We start from the raw sequence: 23,854 nt of genomic DNA on the forward strand, positions 1-23,854 counted from the left end.
CTCCTTCATCCCTCCCCCCACTTCTTATCCTCTCTCCACCATCCCATGTTACTTCACTCCTGATGAAGGGTTTCGGCCGGAAACGTCGTCACTACCTCCTCCCATAGATGCTGTCTGGCCTGCTGAGTTCTGCCAGCATTTTGTGTTTTTATTTATTTCCAGCATCTGCAGATTCACTCGTGTTCCTTCCTTACATACTCATTTTTTGCAGTTCACAAGGGGGATGAACTTATTAGAAATAATTTATCAGCTGCCTACCATCTCCTCTGGAAGAGAAAACAAATTTGTTTAAGAGGGAAGGAATTTCTTACCTCAAACTGCAGAGAGAATTTGTAATCTGAGTCTTTTGCCATTTCCTTCAGATACATTTCAAAATCATCCAGCTGAACTGGGCTGAAAGAAGCAAACGGAAAAAAAAGCCTTTGTTACCCAATGTAATTAATACTGTAAAGGAGCACATGTCAATGATCACTTCCATGGCAATAGCAGACTCCTTTAAAAGGTAATATTAAAATGAATTTTGTTTGCCAGAATTTTAACTAGATAACTTAATTAGTTCAAAAAGTAATCAAGACACACTTTCATTCAAAGGATTGTGTAAATCTTCCATCAATAATATTACAGTTACATCTGTAATCTTATTGGGAGAATAATTGATTCTGGATCACGTGTTGGACTGACGCTGCTTCAAATCTCACTGCCTGTGTTATCATTATTCTAATCTCATTCCAGAGCAAAGTCACAGAATGAGGTCATTTGGCCCATCGAGTCTGCTCTGTCATTTCGATCTTGGCTGATTCATTATCCCTCTCAACCCCATTCTGCACAACCTTTGGCACCCTTACCAATCAAGAACCTATCAACTCCGCATTAAATACACCCACAGACTTGGTCACAAGATTCAACACCCTCTGGCTAAAGAGATTCCTCATCTCTGTTCTAAAGCTGTGTCCTCTGGCCCTAGATTTCTCACAGTAACACTCCACCCCTGTGATGAAGCTGCAGTCCCTAGATTTTAATTTTGTTCTAATGTAGATTAGACCATAGCAAGTCTATTGTCCACTTGACATCACTCCCGCCTTTTATTTAAAGTAAAATAGAGAGTTACTGACTTCTACTTTCCCTTTTTATACTACCATACATGATAGTTGGATACCACTAAGCCAGGTTGTGTGGGTATGTTCTGTAATAACTAAACAAGCAGCCTGACCCAATACATCCAGATGAGTATTCATTTTAAGCAGAAGCTTGCTCAAAGATTTCGGACCTGAAATTTATATTCTGCTTCTCTCAACAGATCCTGTCTGAACTCCTATATGTTACCGGTGTATCCTGTTTTTTTTTTCCCCTTTCCACTTTTAGCACGTGCAGAATTATTTAATGTATTGACATCATCGTGGCAATAATTTGACAAATTATTTTTAAACCGCACTTCCCACAGTTATGTCAGCAATGCAAAGCAGCAGTGCCAAAACCCATTCTTACAAGCTTCCCCTTCCCCTACCTTCTTGTTCTGGCTTCTTCCCCATTCCTTTCCAGTCCTGACTGGATGGTCTCGGCCCAACATGTCGACTGTTTGTCCACCTCCATACTGTCGATGCTGCCTAAACTGCTGAGTTCCTCCAGCATTTTGTGTCGGCTATTCTTATAGCCGAGCACGGGAAAAGAATAAAGGATAACACAGAAACTACACTATGTTCCAGTAGAAGCAGCATGAGTAAGAAATATTGCTGGGAATTGATTTATGTTTATTTCTTCTTTCTTGCTGAAAATTCCAGCCAGCTGTCTGTGGTCATGTACTCACCAGTTATGATCTGTGTTACCACTTAATGCTGAGCTGGTAGAAACTGTTCAAGCATGTGTTATCTTTTTATATTTTGGTTCCAAACAACTTGAAAGAAATTCAGTACTGTGCAAAAGTCTTAGGCACATATGTACTGTATACAGGAAGGGTGCCCAAGACTTTTGCAGAGTACTGTATTTGTTAATGTGGAGCAGAGAGCGAGTTTGTAAATCTGGCGTGTGCAAAGCTTGTTGGGAATGGTGAGCACCGCGGGAGGGGTGTGAGGCAGGTGGCAGAGGAGGAGTGCCAGGGTAGGGGGTGATGCAGGTGCGGACACACCCAGCCCCGAGACTCCAGGCAAGGTCATTTGATTCCAAACAAATGGCTTACTGATCATTGCAGAATTTCTCTCCGGTACTTCCTGCTCCCTTCCTCTCCCTTTCTCTTTTCCCAACCATGATTCCCCTCTCCCTGACCCCCTTCCCACTCTCAGTCCACAATAGGGACCCATATCGGAATCAGGTTTATCAGCACTCACAAATGTCATGAAATTTGTTTCTTTTTTATTATGGCAGCAGTACAGTGCAAAACAAAAAATTACTACTGTACTGTGCAAAAGCCTTAGGTGCCCTAGCCATATATAATACATACCTCAGACTTGCACAGTACTGTACACTGGAGAACTTTATGATTCTCACACTCTGGATGCTTTGTGACATGGCACTTTGCAGTTCTAATCAATATGGTCAGTCAATATAAGGACAGGCATGTTCCAACAGTTGGTCACACAAATGACTTCCAGTCATTCCCATGCCTGAACAGGAATTAGGTATCCCATGAATAAGGGATGAAGAAAATTCCAGAGAGAACCACACCTCTGACTCATGTACAACTAATCATTTTGCAGTACACTAGCAGAGCTTTTATATTTCAGAGGCTGTGTAGCTATGTTAAGAACAGGATTAAGACATTTATCCTGTGAACTGGGACTTAATGTTATATAGCTGATTTGCTTTGGTTCCGTTTTTACAGATTTAATTGGTTTAGCATTATCCAAACTACTACAAACTCAGTCTGTGGAAAGTTTCGAAACTTCACTTTCAAATGGGTTTCTGAAATCATGAAGGTGTACTGTATACCATCATGAAGCGCGTTGTTGGGCACTTACTCTTTTTCCCCAGGGACAGGGGGTAAAAATCTAGAGGGCAGAGGTTTAAGCTGAGGGGAGAAAGATTTAAAGGGAACCTGAACTGCCAGAGGAAGTGGTTGAAGCAGGTACAATAACAATTTTTAAAAGATATTTGCACAGGTACAGAGAGAGCACAGGTTTAAATGTATGTGTGCCAAATGCAAGCTGATGGGACTAGGTAAAAAGGGCATCTTGGGTACACAACCCTTTTGCCTTAAATTCCACAGTGTATTACACAGCCTTTGTGTAATCTTCCCTTGCTACACGTATCCGTTGATTGGAAGTTAATTGGAAGGAGATGCTGGCAGGGATGACAGCAGAGCAACAATGGCTTGAGTTTCTGGGAGTAATTTGGAACATGCAGGATCCCAAAGAAGCAGCAGCATTCTAAAGGGAAGATACGGCAACCATGGCTCACGAGGGAAGTCAAGGACAGCATAAAAGCAAAAGACAGGGCATACAATATAACGGAAATTAGTGGGAAGCTTTTAAAAATCAACAGCAAGCAATAATGAGAGATAAGATGAAACATGAAGATAAGCTAGCCAATGATATAAAGCGATTACAAAATGGCTTTTGCAGATATATAAAGAGTAAAAAAGAGGAGAGAGTGGACATCAGACTGCTGGAAAATGAAGGAGGAGAGATAGTAACGGGGAACAAAGAGATGCAGATGAACTGTTTAAGTATTTTGCGTCAGTCAGTTTTCACAGTCGAAGACACCAGCAGCACGCCAAAAGTTCGAGTGTCAAGTGGCAGAAATAAAAGTAGTCACTATCACTTGGAAAGTTGAAAGGTCTGAAGGTAAATAAATCACTTGGACCAGATGGACGGCATCCTAGGGGTTTGAACAAAATAGCTGAAGGGATTGTGGAACATTGAGGAGTGATCTTTCAAAGATCACTCAATTCTAATGGTTCTGGAGGACTGGAAAAATCACAAAATGTCACTCCACTTATTAAGAAAGGAGGGAGGCAAAAGACAAAATGACATGCTGGTTAGCTAGTGTCTGGCAAGATGTTAGAGTCCATTATTAAGGATGAGGTTTCAGAGTACTTGGCACATGATAAAATAGGCTAAAATCAGCATGGTTTCCTTACAGCAAAATTTTGCCTGACATATCTGGTTAGGCCACACTTGTCAGGTGTGCAGTTCTGGTCACCTCAGTATAGGAAGGATGTGGAAGCATTGGAAAGGGTACAGAGGAGATTTACCAGGATGCTGCCTGGTTTAGAGAGTATGGATTATGATCAGATATTAAGGGAGCTAGGGCTTTACTCTTTGGAAAGAAGGAGGATGAGAGGAGACATGATAGAGGTGTACAAGATATTAAGAGGAATAGATAGAGTGGATAGCCAGTGCCTCTTCCCCAGGGCACCACTGCTCAGTACAAGAGGACATGGCTTTAAGGTAAGGGGAGGGAAGTTCAAGGGGGATATTAGGGGAAGGTTTTTCACTCAGACAGTAGTTGGTGCATGGAATGCACTGCCTGGGTCAGAGGTGGAGGCAGACACACTAGTGAAGTTTAAGAGACTACTAGACAGGTATATGGAGGAATTTAAGGTGGGAGGTTATATGGGAGGCAGGGATTGAGGGTCGGCACAACATTGTGGGCCGAAGAGCCTGTACTGTGCTGTACTATTCTATGTTCTATATCTGTTGGAATTCTTTGAAGAAATAATAGGCAGGATTAAGAAGAGTTTGTGGATGTTGGTTACATGGATTTTCAGAAAGACTTTGATAAGGTATCACATGTGGCTGCAAAGCAAGATAAGAGCCCATATTATTACAGGGCTGATATGTCCTCAGCTTTTAGAAGATTACCTTGTACAGCCTCCACCTTGTGCCATTTCATATAAGAACAGGCATTATCAGTTATTTAAGAACATACAGTCACCTTTGCACCTTGTCTAGCAGATTACATATATGCAAAATGAGCTTCAATTATTTTATTTACCTGGATTTTTAGAAGGCCTTTTTCAAAGTGCCACACATGAGACTGCTAAACAAGATGACCTACTAAGAGATTGCAGGTAGATACTAGCATGGATAGAAGATTGGTGGACTTGAAGAAGGGTAAGAGTGGGGGGGGAAAGGGGCCTTTTCTGGCTGGCTGCCGAAGACAAATGGGATTGTTGTCAGGTCTGCTACTTTTCACGCCTATGATCTAGATGACAGAATTAATGCTTCATGGTCAAGCTTGTGGATGATTTAAAGATAGCTAGAGGGGAAGGTAGTGGTGAGGAGGCAGGAAGTCTGCAGAAGAGCATGTGCAGATTAGGAAATTGGGCCGAGTGGCAGATGGAATACATTGTAGGGAAGCGTACAGTCATGCACTTTGTAGGTATAAGGAACAAAGGTGTAGACTACTTTCTACATGGAGTGCAAATTCAGAAATTGGAGGTGCAAAAGGAGGCTTGGGAGTCCTAGTGCATGATTCCCTAAGCTTAAGTTGTAGGTTAACTCTGTAGTAAGGAAGGCAAATGCAGTGTTAGCATTCATTTTGAGAGGACTAAAGTGTAAAAGCAAGGAAGTAATGCTGAGACTTTATAAGGCACTCTGCCAGACCACATTTCGAGTACTGTGAGCAATTTTATTTATTTAGAGATACAAAACGGAACAGGTCCCTCTGCCCCAAAGAGCTGCACCGCCCAGCAGACGACCAATTAACCCTAGCCTAATCACAGGTCAGTTTACCATGACACAGTAACCTACTAAGCGGCACACCCTGGCTAGCCACTACGCTGCTGTGCTGCTCCATCTCTAAGAAAGGATGTTCTGGCATTGGGGAAGGTCCAAAGGAGGTTTCAACTGATTATAAAATTAATTAATCCTAGCTATGAAATGGTTAACCCATGAGGTGTATTTGATGTCTCTGGGCCCATATTCACTGGAGTTTAGAAGAATGAGGGAGTATCTCATTGAAACCTACCAAATATTGAAAGGCCTAGATGAAGTGCATGTGAAAAGGGTGTTTCCATTAGTCGGGAAGTCTGGGACCAGAGTGCACAGCCTCAGAAGAGAAAGTTAAAGTGGAATTTCTTCAGCCGGAGGGTGGTGAATCTGTGGAATTCATTGCCGCAGAAGCTGTGGAGGCTAAGTCATCGGGTATACTTAAAGCGGTGGCTGATGGGTTCTTGATTAGTCAGGGCATCACTGTTTATGGGGATTGAGCTTGAGAAGGATAACGTATCAGCCATGATTGAATAGCGGAGCAGAGTTAATAGTCCAAATGGCCAAATTCTGTTCCTAAATCTTATGGTCTTATGTTAGAACCTCTTCAAGGCTTATGGAGATACAGCTTTGTATGGTTGTAGTACCCTGTCAGTCCTACACATTTTGAACCAGGCAATGACATTTTAATGATCCACTGGAAATGCCCAGTCTCGTCCATCCTCCTCCATGTCTAACTTTTCATTGTTTACTCTGAATTCACTAACCTCATTTTGGCAATACTGAAATCCATTTGTGCAAATCCATTACTATTTTATAACTTAATGCCTCATCTACACCATGTACAGTGCCACTGGCAAACTAGGATCTGAAATGTTCTATCCTATCACCTAGATCTTTATAATTATGGTGGAAGTTGCAACCCCACCAAGATCCATGAGGGACAGTGCCAGTCACATTTTGCTGCTTGTTACTACTCTTACCAAGGCCACAAGGCTAGTCTTCTACCTACGTTAATAACTCATGCTTAATTGGGAACTTTAACTATGGAAGAGCATCTTCCCCACAGGTCTTATCAAATATCATCTGGACATTCTGATAAAGGACATTAATATGTGCGCCCTTATCCTCTACTAAACATAGCACAGTACAACATTGGAACAGGCCCCATGATGCTAGTTTAAACTAATCCCAGCTGCCTGCATTTTGGCTAGATGCCTCCATTCTCTGCATGTCCCTTTAACATTCTTATTGTACCTGCTTCCATCCCTTTCCCTGGCAGCACATTCTAGGAACCTCCCACTCCCTATGAGGGACAAAAAAAAAATTTGCCTCAAATCTCCTTTAGACTCCACACCCCCCTTGCTTTAAAGCCAAGCCCTCTAGTGTTTGACATTTCTACTCTGGTAAAAATTCTATCCGTGCTATCTAGGCCTCTTATAATTTGACACTTATTAATTTCATCAGTTACCCTCTAGAAATCCATGTTGGTTTCTCCTTGATAATGGAAAAGTTTCAACATGTTCAGTCATTATAATATTAAGCTATTGGCTTTGATAACTACCACTGGACGATTATGTTTACGATTCTCCCCCTCTTAAACAGTAGCAGGGATGAACAAATGTGGTTTTATAAACCACAAGAAATGGCTCCCAAATCAGGAATTTAAGAAGAGTATGGTTAGGGATATCTGCAACATTATTTTCTGTTAGTGTCAACACAGAGTTCATTCTCAGTTTTGGCTAAAGGCTCTAAGAAAAGCAATTACCTCTCCTGTAAGACCAGTGTCTCCCACAAATATTCCTGAAAGAAGTCATCTTCGGTAATCCGCACCATGCCATCAAGTCAATTCCTTACCCAACTACCTTCATCACAAGCACTGCAGTGATATGAGCTGGTAGGTCACTATTATCTCTTTAAGAGCAATTCAAAAAGTTCCAATAAATACTGGTCACCCACTTTCTATAAACTGCTCAATAACCAAGCATTTTTCCTACAATGATGCATACTCAATCCCTTCAGCACTTCCTGAACACACCATCACTTCACTTCATTGGAAGCATCGCAATTTTAAGACAAAGGTGGTATATCTTTCTGCAAATGAATGATCTTACACATACATTTCCAAGAGGACTACTTCCTCTTTGTGAAGGCATAGGAATGGAGAAGTGCTGTGCTTTGCAGAAACACAAGGCAGTATTGGCTCCTTCTCTGAACAATTGACATTTTACTACAGAACAAGGCAGAATGGTTTTCTATTAGTTTAAAATTCACTGCATAATGTTAAACATACTTGGCTAGTTTCCTCTTCTTCAGTGCGTATTTATTCCTGTAATTAAAGAATTAGGAAAAATATTATTAAGTTTCTACCTTCACTGAAGTTTCATAAATGTCAGTGTACAGCGTATTAAAATATGCCAAAATACTGCAGCCAAAGAAACTCCAAGCTAATCCTTTTTCCCTACTAAATTACTTGCAAATTATTAACATAGTACGAACATTGCATCAGATAAACACACAGATGTGTACTTGTTCTTTAGAGACGGAGGAGTCTCCAGAGCACAGGCCCACAATTAGTAAATGGTGAACAACTTCAAATAACGGCTGGATGTAGAACAAAAGGGGTAAAATTTACCCTTCATGTTTGGCAGTCACAGTTATTAGTTACTAATGCATTACTTCCAAAAATCGTAGGAGGTATCAGTGTTTGAATGTAGTGACATTAAAGTAGTACACACACTCGTTTTTACTGATTTTAACAATGTGTACACGTATTACTAATGCATATTAGATGTATTTTGTACATCAGAATGATAAAGAGTATGAATTATTGGTGTTGACATCTAATATTTTAAAAAGTGGTTCCATATGTTCACCTTAGCATCTTAAATGTAGCATATTAATGTATATCAAACTGTAAACATCTACTGATGTGTGATGTGGTTCTTGTGTCTCGTGATGTAGCAAGTAAAATACAATCACATTGTGAACGTGCTTACATTGTTTTTATTTTGTAATTAAGTTAAATGCACTGGAGAAATTTTGAATTCTAATTTATTTAACAATATGTTTGCATAATTTAATATTTTTTTGAAATACATTTACACCAGTTACCATATATAATGTAGGTGCACTAATTTGTGTATTGTTGGTGTATATGTAATGTAAGCATAATAGTTTCTAATTGAACTAATCGGACACCCAGGACAATTCCTCATCACTTATTGAAAGTAAAAGCAGTTTCAACTGGTGAAAAACAATTTTAAGTTGCATGGCCAAAACAAAAGTATGAACTGATTATAAAATTAATTGATTCCAGGAATGAAAGAATTAATGTATGAGGAGCATTTGAGGGCTCTTGTCCTGTATTTGCTGTAGTTTAGAAGAATGTAGGGGGATCTCATTGAAACCTTTTGAAAGTTGAAAGCCCGAGCATTAACCGAGAAGTCTGCGGACCCCCAGGTTGGGAACACCTGCGCCAGATATAGATGTGGAAAGGATGTTTCCTATAGTGGGGGAGACTAGGACCAGAAGGCACAGCCTCAGAATAGAAGGATGGCTGTTTAGAACAGACGAGGAGTAATTTCTTTAGTGGTGGCTCGGAGGAATTCATCGCCACAGACGGCTGTGAAGGCCAAGTCTTTGGGTATATTTAAAGTGGGGGTTGATAGGTTCTTGAATAGTAGGGTGTCCTATATCTTATGGTCTAAAAATCAAATACAAACTGTGATACTTAAGGGGTATGGGTGTCTACATTTACCACTCAGCCCCAGGTACTTGTGATGCTGGTAAACAAACAGCATCTGGGGGTTTGTATGGAGACAAAGCTCCAATAAGATTTCTGGATCAGCATATCAGATTTTGACCCAACAACAGTAAAGAAACAGTGATGTACAATACATTCAATACAAACTGGTTAATGAAATGAAATGACAACCTTGCTGTAATCTGGACCTAAGCGGCTGTAAGTTTGAGTGTTGTTGCAAAAGAAGAGTTTGGTAATGAGAATGTAATGAGAAACCTTAACTATACAGAGTATATTTATCTCTGTGATGTCGAGATTAGGTTCCAAATGTTGGAACTATTCACCTGAACAACAAAAGCAATGGAAATGAAGACAGATGAGGTTATTGGATTTCCAAGGGTTGGGTTGATTACAGAAGATAATATTGATGGCAGCCTCTGGAGCCACATATAAAATCAAACAATCTGATTAGAGCTCAATAAGTATCTCTTGAGTCTTGTGTTCCAGGCAAGCATACTCTACATTACTAGTTCATTGAGAGAGACTTGAGGGGTGGCTGGCAAGAGGGTATTTTAGATCTGATCTAAGGCTATTTTATTAGGGATAGATGGTATTACTACACTGAGGAATTATAGTTCTGTAAGCTTCTATCTCCAGTACAGTCATTATGAAATCCACAACTACCATAATTTGACCAGCAATTATATCTGTTTCACATCCTGTGTCCTCCGCCATCCATGACTTCCTGTAAATTTCTTTAGAAAATAACATGAAATGTGGGCCTTCAAATTGTAGGAAAGCTTTTACACTTTTCCCAGTTTAACCTCTGCCCATTCTTCAGAGGTGCCAACTGATTAATTATTCCTGGAACAATGCACTAAACTGCCTTATTATTGTGTTTGTAATTAAAAAAGAAAAGCAACCAATACAATGTCTCAGAGATTCATTATATTGTTGCATCCTTAAATGGTACAGAATGCATGAGCAACTGGTTAATAAAAGCTGTTGTGATTTATACAAGTGTTTTTATCCAATGTTAAGCTTCCTCAGATTTTGTCAATAGTAACTCACCTCATAAAGTCTGTCTGCTGTCACATTTCCAACCTTGCTGGACTCATAAAAGCACTTCTTATTTACTCACAGAGAAATCAGGTTTTCTGAAATCAGATAAACTACCCACAGGGTGGTGAATCTGTGGAATGCATTGCCACAGATGACAATTATAAACCTGACATCATTTTTCTACATAGGTCGGTTTTGAATGACTGGCCCCTTATAGTCATATTCTCTTGCTGCAGTCTCTCAAACCAGTGAAAACATCTCGTTATCTAGGATCCTAATACCTTACAATCTCCTATGTCTGGATAAGGTCATTCCTCATTCATTGAAACCACAAAGAATACAGCCCCAAATTCTTTAGTCTCTCATTAATCCCCCTCATTCCAGGAAACCAGTCCAGAGAATCCTCCAGATCCTCCAGTGCTGGTTGTGAAAGGTGCACAAAATCCCTGGCACAGGACTGAGTCAGAAACTGAGATGCAGCGGAGATCTTCCACGGCAGCCTCGATTGAACCTAAGCAAGCAAAATCCCTATCTCCAACAGCAAAGGAATCAAGGCAACTGCGAGGTTGTACCTGGGGCACTCAGAGAATGCACTCTGAGTGCTGGCTCTCTGTACAGCATGCCTAACCACTATTTTGGGGAAACAGTGGCAACACAGCTCAAGTCATTCCGTGAGTAAATAAGAACTGTTGCTTCTCAGACAATCCAAAACAAGTAATTTTTGTGTTGCCCTACTGCTGACATCATCTAGAGATGTTCCACACTGGGGAAGAAAGATTATATGACAAATGAAGATTCCACCAAAGATACATAAATCATGTTGCAGTCATGCGTTTAAAAATGCTCATCCTTCGGTTAAGCCAGTTTTCAAATGTAAAATGCTATCTGTTCTTATGTCACATGAACAAATTCCTGAGCCATTATGTTCTCCTACTGATAAGAATATGTTCTTCCACCAACACAAGCCATTACTGATTAATGCTGGTTTACGAATCTAATACAATTGTCCATATCCTGTCTGTTTAATCCGTGATACTATTTTTACTGACCTAAACTGGCTCTGTGATTGAAAATCTGCAGTCTTTTCATTACATGGTTCCTGGCCTCAAACGCAACTTCCACAATTCTGCCTGTGCTCAGCAGTTTAGTTCCTCTTCTGCACAGTCTCTCTCAATTGGTAACCCTGTCCACGGTCTTACAGCTCTGCAATTCTCACCCCAATCAGTCAATCTCCCTTTCCTCCTTTCAGACTCCCCTTAAAATGGGGGTCTTCGAGGAAGCTTCTGCTCGCGGGTCCAGATGGGGCTTTCTTTGAGCAAAAGAAGCAACCTGCTGGAGGAAGTCAGAAAATTGACTTCCTCAGTACTTCCTAGCATCAGTGATAGGGGCTGTTGGGGTGGGATCAGGAAAAGGAATTGGTGACATTTTGAGTTCAGACCCTGCATCAGAAATGAAAATGCAGAGGGAAGTAGTCAGTGTGAAGAGGACAAAGGGAAATGGTAAGTCAAGGGCTGGTAGGAGATGGCAGACCAAAGAGGGTACCAGTCCTCCAACTCCTTCAGCTCATCTGCTCTCATGCTGCCCAATCCACCTATCGCCTCTGTCTCACCCATCTCCCTCTACTCTTTACACTGGCCTTCTCCCTTCTCCGTTTTGAGTCTCAACCCAAAACAACAGTTCCTTCCTTCTCTACACCCCCTTCCTCCTGGGCCGCACACATGTTCAGCTCGACCCGCTGAGCACTTCCAGCAGATTGTTTGTTTTGCTCCAGGTTCCAGCATCTGCAGTCTCTCATGTCTCTTCATGAAGTGTGGGAAGGTGGGAAGTATCTTGATAGCCAAAGTGCAGTGTGAATGTAACTAGCAGATGTGATGGATCATAGTCAGTCAATCCTTTCCCGTTTCTCCTGTCCACACGGACACCAACGGGCAAAGACACCAAGGTTGCTAAAAAATACAAATACTTTTTGGAACTAACCACCATTTTGTACCCAACATTTCTCACAACGCAGATATGGGAGAAGTCTGTCCTAGTTTTAAAGCACCTCAGGAAGGTCTAGGTAAGAGAACTATTAAAATGAACTTACCAAGGGTTAATACCAAAGGCCAAAAGATAGTCAGTCCAAAAGCATGATGGGAGCAGTGCAAGAACAGCAAAAATACTTCTACGCCTGAGAAAATGCAACACAGACATATAGACAAAGAGTCTGTTTGATTAATAAAAGAGATAGTCGCCTGTGATTAACCTAGATTAACACAGACTTTGTTAGGTTCCCTAAAGATTTTGTAGAAATACAGCTAACAGAGCATTATGATGAGGCATACAAATACAGTTAAGCACAATGTTAATACAATTAATAGTTTTAGTCACACAGAAAAATAATATTTACTTGAGTTACTTTATGCTGCAACATTTGATTTGCTTCCTACTAAATATTTTTCACAGTACTGTGAAAGGCAGTTTCTCTATATATTTGTATCCTGTTTGACTAGCAGAATTTGCCAGGAAAACAGTTTCACCGAAGTTATGTAATACAATGGTAAATTACTTGGAATTGAGTTTTGCATTGGGAGCTGCCTAAATGCGACTAACTACCCACTGAAGGGATTTCCTGTTACTAGTCTCAGTTTTACAAAGATGTATCTACTGCAACAAAAGATAACCAAAATGTGTTGTTTCTCCCACTGCTTAAATACGAAGACCAAGCTGCAGCCTGACTAATTGCACTTCACTCAAATACAAAAGATGATAATGTTCTGGTTGAAGTTTGTGTTCAACTGGTTTCACTGAAATGAGTTAAGTGAATGCCCAATAAGAAGCAAAACCTAGAATTTCACTATTAGGTGAAAATGTTTATAAAAATCCTGTTGTAATTATCTGAATATGACTATTGCTAGCTATTACTACAATCTTTTACATATGCTGGAGGAATTTTGACATGGGAATGATCCTGGTGAAAGGGTTAATGTATGTGAAGTGTTTGATGCCTCTGAACCTCCTCACAGGAGGTTAAAAGAATGAAGTGACGGTGGCGGGGGTGGGGTGGTGGAAGTCTCACTGAAACCTATTGAATATTGAAAGGCCTGATAGAGAGGATGTAGAGAGGGTGGTTCTATTGTGGAGGAGTTTAGGACCAGAGGGTTCAGCCCCAGGATACAAAGATGTCCCTTTAGAACAGAGATGAGGAAGAATTTCTTTAGCTTGAGGGTGGTGAATCTGTGGAATTCATTGCCACAGAAGCTGTGGAGGCCAAGTCATTGGGTACATTTAAAGGGGAGTTTGTTAGCTTCTTGATTAGTAAGAGCGTCCAAGATAACGGAGAGAAGGTAAGAGAGTGAGGTTGAGAGGGATGATAAAGGGTGGAATGGTGGAGCACACTCGATGGACTGAATGGCCTAATTTGTTCCTATGTCTTATGGATATAAAGTTGAAGAGAGAGGGAGACGCAGCAAGGAAGTAGTCCCGCCGAGTCTGCACTGACCACGAAGCACCCAGATTTATACTAAACCTATCCAATCCACGTTAATCACCCTGCATTCCCCTCAACTCCTCTCAGATTCCATCAGCCATCTGAAAGCCCGGAGCAACTTGCTGCGGCCCATTAACACACCAACGTGTACATTTTGTTTGCATGTGCGAGGAAAATGGAGCACAGAAAAAGTGCAAATTCCACAAAGAGAGCAAGCACCAGAGGTCAGGATCAAACCCAGGTCTATGGAGCTACCAGACTGCAGTTCTGTTGCTGCTGCACCATTGGGTTAAGAACATTCATAGAACATAGAAATCTACAGCACATTACAGGCCCTTCAGCCCATAATGCTGTGCTGACCATGTAACAGAAACTGCCTAGAATTTCCCTAGTGCATAGCCCTCTATTTTTCTAAGCTCTATGTACCTATCTAAAAGTCTCATAAAAGACCCTATTGAATCCACTTCCACCACCATTGCCGGCAGTCCATTCCATGTACTCACCACTGTGTGAAAAACTAACCCCTGACATCCCCTCGATACCTATTTCCAAGCACCTTAAAACTGTGCCTCCTGTTAGTCATTTCAGCCCTGGGAAAAAGCCTCTGGCTATCCACACGATCAATACCCCTCATCATCTTATACATCTCCATTAGATCACCTCTCATCCTTCATCGCTCCAAGGAGAAAAGGCCAAGTACACTCAACCTATCCTCATGAGGTATGCCCTCCAATCCAGGAGACATCCTCATAAATCTCCTCTGCACTGTCTCTATAGTATCCACATCCTTCCTGTAGCGAGGTGACCAGAACTGAACACAGTACTCCAAGTGGGGTCTGACCAAGGTCCTGTATAGCTGTAACATTACCTCACAGCTCTTGAACTCAATCCCATGGTGGATGAATGCCAACAGACCATTCACCTTCTTAACAACACTAGGGTTGGCTGCCCTTCTCCTCATAATGAAATTCCCGTCCCTCAAATTAATCTCCACTACTGACCAAGTCCTCCCACGACCGTAGCGATTACCGCTCGTCAGTGGAGTCACTTCCTTCTCTCTGAAATCAATACAAGAATTGATCCTAATGTTGGGAAATTCCACCAGGCAGCCGTATTTCTGTTCTACTGAAATAGAAGGAGCTTAGAAAGATGGTGTTCTGTGAAATCATAATGTTAGAATAATAAGAAGTTATTTCTGTGGTATTAAGCTTAGAGATCTGTATCGCAGGGTGTCACTTGAACGTTTTTTTTCACAGGGCTTCGTGTTGCTGTGATATTTCACTGCATTTCTTGGTGTTGAAGGTTTGCCCTCAGCTGCACTACTACTTCAAGTAAACTCGCCACAAGTATAGAAAGACATGCTGGAACAGTGTAACAATGGTTGACATACAGTAAATAAAACGACCAAGTCAACGTTTCACAGAGTGGTTGAAAATTCAGAACTGAAAATAAAGCAGAGCTGGTGAGAAAGCGGACGGACCCAAATACTGGAACCACAGTTGTGATTCTTGGTACAAGTCCTAGACTGTGATCTCTCGACTCCAGCGCATGGTGCTTGACCCTGACCTCTGCAGCTAAATAGGGTTTGTATACCCTGCCTGAGACCACATGGGTCTCATCTGGATGTTTTGGTTCCTTTCCACATCTCAAAGAACGACAGCTTGGAAGGTTAACTTGCCCATAACGTGTGGGTGGGGTAGAATTTGAGAAAGACCATCGAAAAAGTCAGGAGAATAGTCTTTATGTAGGGTTAGTGCTTGAAGGTCATCACAGACTTCGGTCAAAAGTCTGTACCCTGATGTATGACTCATAACATTTCTGCATCTTCATTGTACCAGGTTAATCCCCTGGCATGCCAGGAATTCATTGCCTCAAATGGCTGTGGAGGCCAAGTCATTCTGTATATTAAAGACAAGAGGCTGATAGGTTCTTGAACAGTAAGGGAATCAACGGTTATGGGGAGAAGGCAGGAGAATAGGGTTGAGAAGGATCCTAAATCAGCCATGATGCAATGTTGGAGCAGACTCAATGGGCTGAATGGCCTAATGCCTGATGGTCTAATGATAGAGTCAAGGATACAGTGGGCTGTGACGTGACAGACTGTGGTGGCGAGGTTAAGGTCATGTAGATTCTCTCACTGCCTCCTATCGATCTGTCTTTAGGTGCTGCTATCAAATCACTGCTTTCTTACTACTTCCACTGCTTCTTTGAACTGCCGTTCAACATGGAAACCACGTGGTCGTCAGGTGAGGGAGCACGAGAAGCTGTGCTTGCTCCATATGACCATCTTCAAGCACTCTTCATCTCATGTTTTTGATATTTATTGCTTGTTCATTATTAATATTATTATCTTTTTTATATTTACACAATTTGTTGTCTTCTGCACACTGATTATCCACCCTGTTGGTGCAGTCTTTCTTTGATTCTATTATAGCTATTGGATTTATTGAGTATGCCCACAAGAAAATGAATCTCAGGGTTGTATATTGTGTCATGTATATGTACTTTGATGATAAATCTACTTTGACTCATGTGATCTGTTAATGTACAGGACACCCACCTATGCCTCTTGCCCGGGTAGCACTTTGCCACCCATTCTGGTGGGTCTATCCTTGCCAGTTGTAACCAGGGAGCTTGGCACATTGCCTGTAAAGATACGGTTCTGTGGGTGCAATAATGCCAAGCATCTGCTTGATGAATCTGTGAGACAGACAATCTTTCCAGTTTAGACACCAATTCCCAGATGTTTGTGAGAAGGATTTTGCAAAGCAGAGTGGGACAGATGTGACTTGAGAGCACAGGCCGACTTTGGGTTGTTTATCTGGTTACATTCTTTCATTGTTTTGACATCGCAATAAATTGATGCTAAGCCATTTCAGAGGGCATTTTAGAGTTAACTTCATAGATAGCATTTGAAGTCACTTATAGGCCAGACGAGGTAATGATGGCAGATTTCCTTCCCTGAGAAGCATTAGCGCCCCCTAATAATCGTTACAACAATGTGGTGGTTACCCATTAGTTTCAACATCCACCCCCCCCACCCCCACCATCCATCCTTAAAATTTGAACTCCCCAGACCTGAGAATTGTTAAACTAAACCTCTGGATTATCTACCACCGTACTCCATACCTGAGTAATCACCAGATTATTTTAACTACCTTGACAGAAACGATGGTAGCTAATCCAGCGCTCTTAGCTTCAATAAGCACAAGCCTTGCGTGAAGTGTGAACCAGTTGGCTGACCTGCTAGTGTTAAGTTTTCATATATTGTTACAAGTTCAAAATCAGCCCTGATGAATGTAGGTGTTGAGGTTCTGTATTCTGCAGAGTGAGACCTAACTGGTATATTCCCCCAGTGAGTTCTTCAGGTCAGACAATTAGGTCAAATGGGTGAATATTTGAGCTGTGGCACCCAGCACACGCACACGCACTCACTCACGCACACAAGCTCAAGCCCCTGCCCGCTGTCTGACTTCCAGTCGCAAGCCCAGAACCCACTGGGCCCCATTTCCAACCCGGGCCTCAAACTCCTGGCTGGCATTCTGACCACACACCCACCCAGCTTCTTGTTGAAAGTGCTCCACACCTGCCCAACATTCCCCACTCCCAGTTCTAGCTACACTCTGAGCCTGCATGGCTGACTGTTCCTCCACCTCAGGCTAGTCCAGCCTCTCAGCTGGTCCTCGTACCCCTGCTCCAGCACCTGACCTACATCACAGACTCTCCACACTGGCTCCACACCTAGTCCACATTTCCAAGCCCTGGCCGCACACCCACCAGCTTCCCCTCTATATGCACTGACTATATTTCTCATTGCATCAGTAAAGCAGCCAACCTGGTCAATGACTCACCCTCCCCTCTTCCATTGGGCAGAAGATACAAACACCTACAAGGACATGCTATCAAGCTCAAGGTCAACTTCCAATCTGCTGTTATAAGGCTACCAAATGATTCCCTAGAAGGTAAAGATGAACTCTTGACCTCACAATCTACCTCACCATTACTTTCTCTGTAGCTGTTACACTTCTGAATTATTATTGTTCTACCTCGTCCTACCTCAATGCACTGTGTAATGATTTGGATCTGTGTGAACAATATATAAGACAAGCTCTTCTCAGTATATTGGTGCATGTGACAATAATATTCCAATTCCCCAGCTGCAGCCACATTGGAATTATGTTTCAGACCTCTGGCTCGGCCACATACTAAGCCCACATAACCACCCCTCGCTCAGGCTACAAATGTGGCCTACGTCCACCACCCTTCTTCACACCTGCTGTGCCTTGGCTTACACTTCAGCCACCTGACTCTGACATTTAGGTGTGAGCACTGATGCCCATTATGCTGAGCCTGGCCCCAAATCACCTTGGTCTTTTTTGCCTCTGTATCAGAACTCGCGTTGTGAAACTTGTGCGACAAATGGTGTGTGCCAAAATTTGCTCTGATTTTTGAGTCTTCTGTTTTCTCTATCATGAAGAACTGGGTCTGGTTTGTTGAGAATGACAAGAGGAGATCAACTGAGACTGTAAGACATTCTACATTGGAAGGTCTACCAGTGAAACAGCAAAGAAATAAGCTCTTCCCCATCTAGTTTAAGGTGACCTAGCCCTGTTTACCCGCACCCAGATCCTATCCCTCTGAACCTCTCTTGTCCACATTCCCATGTAAACTTCTCTTAAATGTTACAATTGAACCAGCATCTACCACTTCCTCTGGCAGCTCAGTCCAGAACTGCACCACCTTCTGAGTGAAGAAGTTCCCCCTCCGATTCCCTTTAAATATTTTACCTTTCACCCTTAACCTATGAACTCCAGCTCTAGTCTCAGCCAACCTGAGTGGTAAACGCCTGTATGCGTTCACCTATCTGTAACCCTCATCATTTTGTGTAGCTCTGCAAGAACTTCCCTCATTCTCCTGAATGAAGTCCTAATCTATCTAACCTTTCCCTCCAACTCAGATCCTCAAATCCCACCTGTATCCTTGTAAATTGTCTCCGTACCCTTTCAAACTTATTGATATCTTCCCTGCAGGTTTAAAGACCAGCAATACAGACTCTGGAGGCAGAGGTCCAGCTGAGAACAAGAACCTAAAGGTGGTGAACTGAGACTGCACAGGAGACTCAGTCACTCACCGGCACTCATGTTACAGGAAAGGCATTGCCAAGATGGAGAAGGGGCAAAACAAACTTACGATGATGGTACCTGGACTAGAGGTCCTGAGTTCCAGGGAGAGGTTAGCCACACTGGGCCTTTATTCCTTGGGAGCACAGTGAGAGGAGACCTCATAGAAGTTTATAAAATTATGAGGCGTATGGATATGGTGGATAGGCACAGTCTTTTCTCCAGCACTGTGGAGTCTAAAACTAGAGGGCACAGATACAAGAAGGGGGTGATAAGAGACGTGAGAGTTAACTTCTTTACGCAGTGAGTACTTGGAATGACCTGCTAGAGATAATGGTCACAGTGGGTACAACCACAGCAATTAAGAGTCCTATGGATAGGTAGATGGAGGAGAGGGACTTGGGAAGGTTATGGGCCAAATGTGGACAACTGGGTCTAGCAAGCAGTATGCAAGGACCAGATGGGCCACAGGGCCTTTTTCCATTCTGTATTACTCAATGACTTTAGACTACATGTATTTGAATGTGACCACATAGCTGACCTCCCTTTTGAAATCTCCCACTGATAGTTCAAACTGTTCAAGGCCAACTTCAGTAACACTTTCATACAGAATGACTTATTTCCACGCTCCAAGATAACTAGTAGCATCTAAACATTTGTTTTCATCACTGTGTTCAGCTGAGGATCTGAAGTTTCATTGTTCAAACTAAACTCGAATACAGAATTAAAACTGATGATTTTTGTTGTTCTGGAGCAGTCTTTCACTTCCCCTTCAAACATACCAGTTAAAAGGCAACTTCCCGTCTCTCTCCAGAGTGGCAAAGTTGACAAATATTCCTGCTCCACAATTCCTGTAAAACATTAATAAATAACCTCAGTGTCTGCAAAACTCCATGTTCACCTTAAAGTGCATGCAGCAAATAACTCCGTACCTGGCATGTTGCAAGTGTTTCCGTCGAAGAATAAAGAGTGTGATCAGCAGTAGTCCTATCAGCAGGATACTTAGAATTGCCAAGACAGAAATCACCACCATGTTCGAACTGACGTCTGCAACTAGAAGTTTGGTTGTTACTATGGACTGATGATCTCCATGCTTGTGACAAAAACTTAACGCATCTTTTATCATCTCTCTGTAAGACCTCCTAATGAAAAGCAAGTCTTTTTTAAACTTGTTTTAACACGGTGTACCTGTTGAGACGGTGATGAATACTGGAGCACTGTAATGTTCGTAGCTGACACTGGTCACGCTGCAGTTGTAGGAGGTCGACGGGACGAGATTGGAGAGTGTAACAATGGGTGCGTACACTGTGGCTTCTTTCTGAAAAGATAAGGGAACTCTGACTTCTTACACAGTAAACGTGCGCAGTGCTACAAACTAAACACAATCCTTTTATTATCTTGACTATAATATGTATAGAACATTTGTAATACAGAAGTCACTGCATGTGGTAAACAGAATAAAAGAAACGGAAGCAGTTAAAGGCATCAAGTCCCATGTACTTGCTCCGCCACTCTCCAAATAACTATTTATATTTCACCTCAGTACCATTTTGCTGCACTAACCACAAATTTCTTGATGCCCCTCATAAGCAAAATAAATAGCCATTTTTGTCATGAATATACTCAGTGACTGAGCCTCTAGAGCCTCCTTGTTTAGAGGGTTCCAAAGAATCGCAGCCCTCTTCATAATAAAATGCTTTTCTCTGTCCTGAAGGTCCAGCCCTATACTTGAAACAGTTACGGATTGAATGTTCAAGATAGAGAACAATTGGTTCTTAACACCAGACAATTAAAAAAGGATCGTCCTTTCATCTACTCTGTCAAGGGTGCTAAGAATGTAATTAGAACATAGAACACTACAACAAAGGCCCTTCAGCCCATGATATTGTGCTGACCTTTTAACCTACTCTAAGATCAATCTAACTCTTCCCTCCTCCACTTTTCTCTCATCCATGTGCCTATCTGAGAGCTTCTATGTGTCCATAATGTATCTGCCTCTACCATCACCCCTGGCAGTGAGTTCCAAACACCCACCACTCTGTAAAAATCCTACCTCTTGACATTCCCTCCATACTTTCTTTCAATCACCTTAAAATTATGCCTCCTCTTATTATCACCTTATACAGCTCTATCAAGTTACCTCTCATCCTTCTTCACTCCAAAGAGAATGGGCTGAGCTCGCTCAGTCTATCCTCATAAGAGATGCTATCTATCTAGGCAGCATCCTGGTAAATCTCCTCTGTACCCTCTCTAAAGCTTCCAACTCCTTCCTATAATGAGAGGACTAGAACTGAATACAAGACTCCAAGTGAAGTTAAAATAGTTTTATAGAGCTGCAACATTACCTCATTCTCCTGACTAATGACTGTCAGCACATCATACATCTTAACCACCTTATCAATTTGCATGGCAACTGAGGGATCTACGGACCTGGACCCCAAAATCCCTCTGTCTCTCCATATTGCTAAGTATCCTGCCATTAACCTTGCACTCTGCCATTAAGTTCAACTTTCCAAAGTGTATCACTTCACACTTGTCCAGATTGAAATCCATCTGCCACTTCTCAGACCAACTTTGGATCCTGTCAACGTCCCATTGCAACTCACCCTGGGGCATATCACATCAAGTCCCCGGTACTTACCTACCTTATGAATTTCAAAAGTTCCAGCACATCATCTTTCTTAGCATTGATATGTTCCAGCTTATCATCCTATTTTATGCTGCCCTCACATTTGTCAGGGTCTCACTCACTGGTGAATATTGAAGTGAAGTATTTACTAAGGACCACCTGCCCCTTCCAGCTCCAGGCATGTGTTTTGCCTTTTATCCCGGATCGGTCCTACCCTTATTCTAGACCAGGGGTGGGCAAACTTTTTGACTTGTGGGCCACAAAGGGTTCTAAAATTTGACAGGGGGGCCGGACCAGGAGCAGATGGACGGAGTGTTTTGGTAATACACCTCATAAGAGAAAATAAAATATCATGGGATATGTAGAAAACATGTGCTTTAATTTCAAGTGAAAATGAACAAATGCATTACAACAAAATATCTGTCTTTGAAGTCCCATGGTATTTAGCTATTTATTGAAATGACTTTTAAAACACTGAAAATTAAATTAATAAAATACAGCTTTTTAAAATAGTAACAGTTATTATTTTAAAGCACTGAAAATTCTGTTATCCTTCAAGATATTATCATCATCACTCTCCTCCTGACTGTCTTTATTTCAAAAACGGTAGGAGATGCAGGTCTACTTGTCCTGCTCCTTCTTATTCAATTGTCCCCTGTGCCAAAACTCAACAACGACCAGCACAAGGACAGAACAGTGACAGCGCGCCAGTATGCGGAGCGCGTTATTTGATCTGGAGCGCATTTTTTATTTTGAGAACGTACGTGCACCTGCGCACTACTCATGTCCATCACTTAACAGAAATGACATGTAACATGTAAGGCTTATTGAAAAAAATATTTTCAAATGCATTTTTTACATAACACAATGAAGAAACATTTTTAATTTCAGTGGGAACAGTGTTGTTGGTCTCCCTTTTTAGCCAGCGCATCAAAGTCTGGATTTAGTTTTGTTGTGGCGATTCTCAGGATGGATCTGAGGTGTTGGTCAGTTAACTTGGATCTGTGGCTGGCTTTGTTGATGTTCATGACGCTGAACGCCTGTTCACACAAATAGGTCGAGCCGAACAACGCCAGCATCTTCTGTGCCGTCCTCCGGAGGTTTGGAAACACCTCTTTACCAAGTGAAGCATAAAAGTCATTCAGTTTAAGAGAGTTGAACTTCTCTTTTAAGACGGGGTCAGACTGAAGGTCGATCAGTTCCAGCTGTAGCTCCTCTGGTGCTGTTTCAGGATCTTGTGACAGGGGACAGGCCACCAACTGAAGTGACTTGTCAATTTTTTCAAAATCAGAAAAGCGACGGCAGAATTCTCTGTGCAGCGCATCCAGTGACTCGCTGTATTTTTTCACATTTGCACCGGCCTCTTCCAGCGTGGCTAGTGTGGGAAAATGAGTGAATAACTTATTCAAAATTTGCCTGGAGAAAAAAGCCAGCTTGGATTTAAAGGCTTTCACGTTTGTATACATGTCATGCACAAACTGATCCTTCCCCTGTAGCTTCACATTCAGTTCACTCATGTGTGAAAATATATCCACAGCAAACACAAAGTCACAAAGCCAGCTCTTGTTGCTCAGCTCAGGAAATTCGCTGGCCTTCCTCAGTAACTCCAAAAATGCACCGATCTCCTCTTTGAGCTCCCATACTCGTTGAAACACTTTGCCCAAACTTAACCAGCGGACACGGGAGTGATAAAGTAGGTCCTGGTGATCCGCATCAGTTTCCTCCAGGAACGTGATGAACTGACGGTGCTGAAGTCCCCTTGCACGTATAAAGTTGACAAGTTTTACGAAAGGATTCACAACATGATTCAGCTGTAATACCGATTTACATAGAGATTCCTGGTGGATGATGCAGTGAAGGAAAATAACATCCTGGTCAGGATTTTCATCTTTCATTTTATTCTGTATTCTCCTCAGCAGGCCGACATTTTTCCCTGTCAAATTAGGAGATCCATCTGTGGTGACATTGATAAGTTTACTCCAAGGAAGCTTCATATTTTCGATGACAGCAGACACCCGGTCATACAAGTCCTCTCCTCGTGTTTTTCCTTTCAGAGACTCCATTGTCAAAAACTCCTCCGTTATTTCAAAAGTATTGTTAATTCCTCGGATAAAAATGAGGAGCTGAGCAGTGTCTTTTACATCGTTGCTTTCATCCAGTGCTAATGAATATAACGTGAACGAC

At 41.9% G+C, this 23,854-nt stretch overlaps 1 protein-coding gene across 2 annotated transcripts in view; it reads right to left on the reverse strand.

Moving 5' to 3' along the window:
• Nucleotides 1-23,854, reverse strand: part of ptpro (protein tyrosine phosphatase receptor type O) — a 169,101-nt gene that overhangs the window by 16,124 nt on the left and 129,123 nt on the right. The window contains exons 14-19 of one of the 2 annotated variants that reach the window (XM_073066200.1): nt 20,230-20,359; nt 19,974-20,094; nt 19,824-19,892; nt 12,539-12,622; nt 7,939-7,974; nt 312-393 (exon numbers count right to left, since the gene is read on the reverse strand). In XM_073066200.1, the coding sequence (XP_072922301.1) occupies nt 312-393; nt 7,939-7,974; nt 12,539-12,622; nt 19,824-19,892; nt 19,974-20,094; nt 20,230-20,359 (522 nt within the window). The remainder of the gene's footprint in view (nt 1-311; nt 394-7,938; nt 7,975-12,538; nt 12,623-19,823; nt 19,893-19,973; nt 20,095-20,229; nt 20,360-23,854) is intronic. The other variant, XM_073066202.1, reaches the window with a different exon arrangement.

This window comes from Hemitrygon akajei, chromosome 14 (assembly GCF_048418815.1).
Source record: "Hemitrygon akajei chromosome 14, sHemAka1.3, whole genome shotgun sequence".
Taxonomy (NCBI): Eukaryota; Metazoa; Chordata; class Chondrichthyes; order Myliobatiformes; family Dasyatidae; genus Hemitrygon; species Hemitrygon akajei.